The sequence below is a fragment of the Pundamilia nyererei genome, unplaced genomic scaffold (genome assembly GCF_000239375.1).
Source record: "Pundamilia nyererei isolate P.nyererei 1_Seehausen unplaced genomic scaffold, PunNye1.0 scaffold00176, whole genome shotgun sequence".
Classification (NCBI taxonomy): domain Eukaryota; kingdom Metazoa; phylum Chordata; class Actinopteri; order Cichliformes; family Cichlidae; genus Pundamilia; species Pundamilia nyererei.
Genome location: NW_005187577.1, coordinates 285,854 through 294,503, shown reverse-complemented (window position 1 = coordinate 294,503; position 8,650 = coordinate 285,854). Strand labels below are relative to the sequence as shown.

General features: G+C 38.8%; 1 protein-coding gene across 3 annotated transcripts in view; it reads left to right on the top strand.

Annotated features, from left to right (window-relative positions):
• dgkg (diacylglycerol kinase, gamma) overlaps nucleotides 1-8,650 on the top strand; it is a 157,006-nt gene that overhangs the window by 45,009 nt on the left and 103,347 nt on the right. For 2 of the 3 annotated variants that reach the window (XM_005746255.2, XM_005746254.2), the window contains 2 exons: nucleotides 6,041-6,103; nucleotides 6,490-6,753. In XM_005746255.2, coding sequence (XP_005746312.1) covers nucleotides 6,041-6,103; nucleotides 6,490-6,753 — 327 coding nt within the window. The remainder of the gene's footprint in view (nucleotides 1-6,040; nucleotides 6,104-6,489; nucleotides 6,754-8,650) is intronic. The other variant, XM_005746256.2, reaches the window with a different exon arrangement.

The following is an 8,650-nucleotide window of genomic DNA, read 5'->3' as shown; positions in this document are numbered from 1 at the left end:
GTTTTTCAATACAAGCTTCAATGCTTCAGAAAGCTTCATTTGGCCATCACTAGATAACGGTGATACAAAAGCAATACAAAACTAAACTGGGAGAAGCTAATTGTAACACATACCAGAAGACACGGGGAGAATCACACACAGCATGAGGGACGACGCAACACCGACTCAGAGAAACACATGGCTTAAATACACAGAGGGATTACGAGGGAATGAGACACAGAAGGAGATCACAGCTGGGAGTAATCAGGCTGGACGAGACAAGCAAAGCAGGACACATTCACATAACACATGGAGCATCAAAGTAAAACAGGAAGTATCATACAGAGACGCAAACTTGACACAGTGGAGAAAGCAACTAAGAAACACAGAGACATAAACCATAAGGCAGAGGACTCGATGAACCAAAATACGTGGAGGGAAATACTCAGCTTGGAACACAAGAAACTAGACTAGAGGGAGTAACAAAAGACCAACCATGAGAACATAATGCACAATGCAGAGGGACAGAAACAAACTCAAACATGCAAAGACACACAATTACACAGAACAGAGGGGACACAGAGAGACATGAAGGGCAAGGGATCAAAACTAGAAGCCATAGAATAAATCACACAAGTACCATATTACAAACATCACAAGGAACTAGAAATGCTGGGTCAGGGGAAACATGGAATAAACACAAAGAGAGTCGAGGGCTCAAAAATACACAGAGGGCACACAGGGGGTAAGAGTCACGAAGGGAAAACACTTAGGGAACAACACAACAGGACAACTCAGGAAACATGGCCTAAATAAGGAACGAAATACAAAAATACAAAAAAACTAAGAATAATGGGCCCACATGGCCCAGGACCATGACAGGAAGTGATAGCAGAGCTGTACGTTTTAATTTTTTCGGAAGTCCCTCGGTCAGAACATGGTACATCATGTTTAGATTGAAACTAGCAAGCTAACTCTCTGCTGACTTCGAACTCCATTAAACTTAATAAATTCTGTTTTCATGGATGTTAAACTTAATTTTTACACCTGGTAGAGCAGGCACACTCATCATTTTATTAAAGATAAAAGAATTTACACAGTTTGTAACTGTGATGCAACTGTATTAATTTGACTTATTAATTGTTTATTATTATTAAGTATTAATTGTGCCTGAAGCGGAGTTTGGACCTGGAAATGGCGAATGACGTCAGACTTATAGACCGGACAAGGAACTCTGGCCACTGAGTGTAGGCTTTAAATCCAGTATTTACCTCAGTTATCAATATGCCGGGTCTCCATGTGTAGTTACTGTAGAGGACACTGTAAAAGTTGTGATGAGTCGGTGGAGCTCAGGATATCGGGTATGGAGGACCACAAGAGCCACACACATCAAAATAAAGAATTTTATGCTTGAATATTGAATTGTAGAACAAATTATGCATTTTTTAATTCATTTACGAAGTCATATTTAAATTAGTAATGTTTGAATGAATAAAATAAAGTAATTTATTATTTTAAAATTTAATTAAAAATAGTGCTGTCAGCATTAATCTCGTTAAAATGACGTTAACGCCATAACTGAATTAACGTGGCAAATCTCCGTTAGCAGGTTAACGCGGATCGCCCCGTGCGTGGGGCTGCACGATGCAAACGCATTAACGAGCTAATCGCGCTAACGCGTTGACGGCGTGCAGCCCCACGCACGGGGCGATCCGCACTAACTCACTAACTGTTATTTGCCACATTAATGCGGTTATGATGTTAACGTCATTTTAACGAGATAAACGCTGACAAAACGCTTTAAAATAAAAACACTATTTCTAAATCTATATTTCAAAATGAATGATTAATCCATTTTAAAAAAAACTTCAAATCAAAAAAGAATTTCACAAAAAAAGAATTAAACCCTAAATAAAAACCTCCTTTAAAAAACCATTTTTGAATTCCAATTAAAAAACTGATTTTCAAAATTGTTTTTAAAACACAATTTAAAAAAGAGACATAAGTAAATGGATTAAAAATCAAACATTTATTTCTGACATTTAAAATGGCGATTCCACTCCTCACTCCCCATTTACCTTTCCTGTTAGCTCACGGATTAGCTATTATATTAGTTATTGGATTAGCTTTCTCATTTCTGAAATACCGAAGCAATGCAAATTAGCCACGCGGCTTGCTGTAAGGAGCTCCCTGATTGGTTGGACAGACACAAGCTGGCTAACTGGGTGAGAATGTAAACAAACTGTTTATCAGAGGGAAATTGCAAATTTTAGGATACTCGAGCCTAACATTAGCCACCATAATGTTAGCTTATAACCAACTATTGCTCATTGTCAGCTGTTCCATTCAGGTTTGCATGTCTGCTCTGCTGACAATAACTAACTCTGACAATAGCTATAATAAATCACCATATTTATCCACGTTTTCTTGTAAGAGATCCCTGATTCAGTTCAGGAGAGGTGTCTTGAGGTCAATATCTCAAGACACCTCTTTTAAATGAGATATTGATTGTGTTTTCTTTTTTCTCTTTATTGGTGAAGGGAACCATCTTCTCACATGTTAAAACATTGATGTGATCCTTCATATCTTGTTTTTGAAGGTACTTTCGCAGCACTCGCCTATGAGGTCACCATCACCATGGAATACATTGTTAAAACCCCTGCACGGGTTCATATTTACCTCAGTTAGGACAGTTATAGTTTGAAACTGATGACAATAAATGACAAGCTTGGGTAGAGAAACATTCTTTTATCATTCTTATATACAAATGAAAACAATACTTTAACTATTTTTCATGTGTATGTGTGTACTAAATATGTTTTAGTTTGGTTCATGTCCTGCTCACTAACAGAAAGGGCAGAGCATATGACCTCTGATACAAACTGAAACCAGGGTACAATCAAGATATTTTGGCCTTACTGTATGGGAGCTTTCCTATTGTACATCTTCATATTCAGTCTGTGGTTTGGGCACTTTGTGACTCTTTGTGTGCTCAAGACAACTACAACTGTACATCAAGGCAACTTTATCAGGGGTTACATCATGATTGACCATCCTGTGTAAAAACCCCAAAACCTTTAAGCTAGCCACTTTCAGTTTAAAGTAAAGAGAGATTCGCTACTTCCATACCTTTTAAAAAAAAATACCTTTCATGTTTTCATTTAATTCAGTGAACAAGTTTCACAGTGTAAGAGAAAGCTGAGCCGCCATGTTGGTCCAATTTAAAATATGGGAACCGACAGCCCATGAGACTGTCCTTGTCCAGCCAGTAGCTAGATGCCTGCATGTTAATGGGAGGCTGTAGGACAGGGAGAACACATATCAGTCATCTCTTGTGATGGATTCTAGTGGCACACCCATTCTGTATCCATTACTAGAAAGTAGCATGATCCCTTGCATCGAAAAGCACTCCTGTGGAAACACAATGCACAAACCTGACTTCTGTACTCGCCAGCCACTAAACTCCATGATCAACCTCGCACAGGTTAGTTAGGTTATTGTTATTGAATCAGCTGTGAGGGCAGTCAGCAGATGTTCACTTTCTGACTGACTGTTCTGTCGTGTTAAGCTGATTTTGTATAAGATCTTTTTAAGCCTATGGCCTGTCCAGGCTCACAGCGCTTTTTAAAGAGATTTTTAAGTCCTAGTTGTAACTTTTATCAAACATGTTTAACACCAATACTATGACAATATAGACTCCACAGAGAGATTTACAATGATATGAAAGTCAGACCAGGTTGTTTAGTTTCCTTTTTTAGGTTTACAGCCAAGATTACTGTATAGAGTTAATGTCAAGCAAGTGAAGAGAGCTTTCGAGGTAGCCATGTTTGCTGAAATTTGACCAGTGGTCAGATGGTAATCAGCTGTAGTTGTTCAATTATGTCAGAGTTCAAAGCATTTGATCATTCAGTCATTTGAGAATCTCTTGTTGGGTAAATATCCAGTGAGAAAAGGAGAAGATAGGGATGTAGTACTCTTTATAATGGTATGCCATCTGTTAGTTGCTCAATTAACACTAAAGACGTCAGCGACAGAAAAAATATTACAAGGTCAGACAGAGAGGCTCTCCAGTCACATTGTCGATCTGCAAATTAGGCTATATTTAAAAGTTCTCAGTTAACAAAAATGCACAGATGAACACTGACGCAAAACTAACTTCACACTGATAAGGGGAAAAGCACACACGAGCACAGACATCTATGGGACACACCGGGTCACTTAGTCTGTCCTCTGCGCTGTATGTAAACACTTTCTGCCTCGTTGCCGCCATGTAAGTGCTGCGTGGGCCTAGGCACCAAGATCTGCCCGTCTGACTGCAGAGCAGCTGAAGAGACAGATGGACTGCTGAATTAGGAGTCTATTTATGTGCTATAAAGCTTGTAAAAGTAAGAGGCAACAAGTGCAGAGAGGCAAAATGTGAGTGAGAGAATGTCACTTTGGGCAGTGGCATTGGAGCTGTGAGTCCCAGTGCTGTGACTCAGTCCACAGGCCAAGGTTGCCTGTCATCTGCCTGTCTTTGTGTCATCCTTTTAGTCTTTTGTAATGGTCTGAAAAATGCAGAAATGGCAGTACAGCAAATGTTGCTATCAGTCTTATTTGTTTTCCACATGGACCCTAAAGCCTCTGGTATACTTGCTTCCAGGTAACAGTGGGAGTTTGGCTGTTTCGCTGTGTGCAGCCTGAACGATGAGTCTTACAAGTAGCATGCCCATGAGATACAGTCAGGACAGCTAGTTTTTATCTACCCGTAAAATACTTTGGGAAATGTCCATCCTAATTTTCAGCTGTCAAAGGCAGCATATTTTCACATTTGATAGGAAAATTAAAAGATCATTACCATTTACTTTAGAATAAAATCTCATATTACGTGTGTGTCGTGTATCTTAGCTTCACAGAAGGGTGGTAGTGAAATCAGACTATCAACAACAATGAAAGTCCTAAAAGATGATTGATAAACCAAACATCAGGAGACAAGAAGATACCAAGTTGATAAACTTATAAAGGCAAAAAGAGTTAATACTTTAATAAAAGGAGAGAAAAAAAATCAGACACGAAATCAGAAATGAGGATGGGAAAACAACAAAGGTAGGAAACTCAAAAGCAATAGACTACATGAGAAATAACCTTAAAATAAAACAAACTAACTGAAAAATTCATGACATACACAGACATAAAAAGGTCAAATAAATAGGTAAAATACTATAAAATTAGGGGGAAAAAATGAAGGACATGCAGAACATGGTACACATTGTTGGTCATTTAGGATTCTCAAAGTAGGTATTCTTGTGTGGGTGGAGGAATTATTCTTTACCTTTGTATATTCATGTTTATCCTCTTTGGGGGGTACAAAGTACAAAGGCCTGAACAAGCAGTGTGTACATGAGCAAATGCATCATGAGTTCATCTTAGGAAGCCTGCATACAAGTGACAGTAACTGAGCATAATAACTTTACTTTATCTTCATCATATTTGCAAAAATGAATGAATAACATTAACCTAACCTGTGTGAGGTTGATCACCGAGTTTAGTGGTTGGCGAGTACAGTCTGTGGCAGCTTCAGTGTTTAGAGTCCCACAGTTGTTAGAGCCTGCACTACCACCTGGTGGTAGACTGGTATAACCTTACTGTACTGGTTAGATTTCAGGTATGGCCTCATATTGTTATGCATGTTTTTTTTGCGGTACGTTTCATCTTCATCATTTGTGTCAGAAGAAAAGTCATATTTGCCCAAGTCTATGCTCCTTGGACAACTTTATAAAGACTGTTTCACTACATGTGATATGTTGCATTCTGATGCTGTGTTGCATTCTCATTTGAAACAATATCTACCTGAACATATAACAGAATTCTTAATTGCACCCACTGATTGTGCAGTTAAACTTCTGTGCTCATTAAAGATCCAAAAATGAGGCTCTTATTTTGATAAGGTTTCTGGGAATCGATTTTGTTCTTAAATACTGAACAGTATATGCATCAGGAGGTCTCCATCAACACTGATGTTCACTCACTGTTGCTGCGTCTACCACTGTCTTTTTCCCCTCAAATCAATGATGGACCACAGAAGCCCGTTCCATCGATGCAGGCATCTCTATTCAGACCGAAGTGGCCTGTGCTCCCATTACAGGTACCACAACAAGCTTGTATCATTGCATTGATGTAATCATAATGGGTCAAGAGTCCTGCGGGCTGTAGCCTCCCGCTCCCTTGGTGGTTGCTTCTTTATGTTGTGTTGATGTGAGTTCATGGTCTTTTGGCTGTAGCTCGGTGGATGACAGTGGTGCTTTGTGAGTGTATTTGGTTTTAATGCAGCATCTTACCGGCTTCCTTTACCTATAAGGCACTTGAGATATTTGTATTTGGATTATTGTTGTGAAGTTATCAGCTGTGCTCATGTTACTCGTTGCAATTAACCACCATCCTCATCCAGCACTGTTGTTATTCTGCTAAATGCCCTTTTCAAATCTCTCTTTTCTGTTCCATCCCCCTTTGCCCTGTTGTGAATCTGTACAGGGATGAATGGGAAAAGCATCCTGTCTGCAATAAGCCGACACACACCAGAGCACTCCAGTGTGATGAGCACAGTGGGTTCAGGAGCGACCACCTCCCCTTGTTCATCTCGTTCCTCTTCACAGCGTTCAGGGACAGGGGCCCACACGCCTGGGGGGCCACACCTATCACCCTGCACCCGAGTCAAAACCTTAGAAGGCAGCAGCAATGCTCTGACCCCTAACCCTGGTCCTGCCAAGTCACCAGTCTCCCCTAAGCTTTCACCAGGTAAGATCAGCCACAATACTGTTTTACTTCTTTTTGTTGGGCTTATAAAGTTGCCTCTCACCAGCGTGATTACAGCACAACAGATCATACTGGTATGAGTGGTAATCATGAGGCGTACAAGTGTGTCCTGGCAGGAAGCTAAAACTTATCAGGAAGTGAACACATCTGCTTCAGGGGTATGATACAAATATTTAAAAATCTGTGTCCCTTAGTCTTCCAGTTTTAAACTCCAAATAGCAGTTTAACAAGAAACTTGCTTAGTTAAAAAACAAAACACATTTTAGTTAAATCTTCAGGGTTGTGGTCAAATGTGAATTTTTGTTTAGGGGGTGTTTCAGCCAAATGACCCAGGAGTCTCTTAAATACCAGTGATAATAAGACATCATACTCTCTGAATGCCACAGGGAGGACTTTTTTTATTTCTTTGGTGGTTTATGAAAGGAAAAGTGATAATACTGCGCCACAGCTCCTCACAACCATATCAAGAGTACAAAAAAAAATCATGTAGCCATCTGTTTTTAAAACATACAAATAATATAGTTTGTATTGTAAAATTGTGATTTAAAAAAATTATAAGAAAATCTCAAACTAAACAGTATTTAAAAAAACAAAACCTAAACAGCATACATTTTTACAGTATAATAAAAGAATTACCTCTGACTAGTGCAGAGAGACATGCAGATGTAAATGTTTCAGTTTAAATGATAAGTTAAATAGTGTTAGGATATTTGAGTCAACTTTAGCATCCTTTTAAGCACTTGAATGTGACAACATGTGGTTAGATTTTAGTAAAGACTGTTTCTTTAGAGTCTGTTACTGATTACACTGGGCTCAATAAAAGTGCAATGGCAAGCAGCTCGCGCTGTTATACAGTAAATCCTGTATTTCATACACAGGGGTTAAAGTGGAATTTAGCAGATGGGGGAACACTGTGGTGGTGCAGCATGAGGAAAAGATTCACTTACAAATAAGTAATGTAAAAGCTTTTATTGTAAACTCCAGTAGTTTTTACTTTGTGCACAGGCTGTGGTCAGCTGACCTGTGCTGCTGATTCTCTGCACTTTGTGGCTTTAGCCAGTTGGGTTCAACAAGATACAAGCAAATATTTCATATGCTGTCATGGCTTTAAAAGCCCTATGCAGCATAATGCTAGTATAAAAGGCTTGGTGAGTGAATCTAATCAGCATCGATACCTTAAATATACTTTGATCTTTGCTTGATGGCTCTTGGTGTAAACTAATACAAAATGATCATACATTTTGATTTACAAGAGGCTTAATAAAAAAAATAAAGAAAGAAAAAAAAGGAATGTATCATGTGTACATCCAATACCCAATTTAAAAAAAATAAAATCCAAAACTATTTAAAGATGATTTCAGACATTAATTCCAGGTTATTGAACGTCACTTTCAGCTCAGTCCTTGGCTTTCACTTTCCTGTCCTGTCCTTCTTACATTAATGTCTATTGTCTCCCTGGAATAAGCTACCAAGATACAAAGTGTTATAAACTGCACTGGAAATGGGTTTGTGTTTGTTGATATTTGTTGAGCTGTATGAAAAGACAAGGAAATCATATACTGTGTGAGAAACATTCTCACTCTAACTAGATGATAAAGTACCACAAAACCAACTTTGACCACCATGAATGTATCAGAGGGGTGAGGAGAAAAAAGCAGTGCATTGAGGGTGTATCATTGTTGTATCATTGTTTTCTCAGTTCCTCCATCAGCTGGAAGCAACACCACACAAGAATGAGATGCAGCAGAGAAAAAATGAACTCACTTGACAGGATCCTGTATTGACCTGTCAGATTTAATTACTCATGTACTGGAACGCTGTTCCTCCACTTTAACCCCTTCTGTACAGCACAGTGCTTTAACCTTTTATGGTGTGAAAC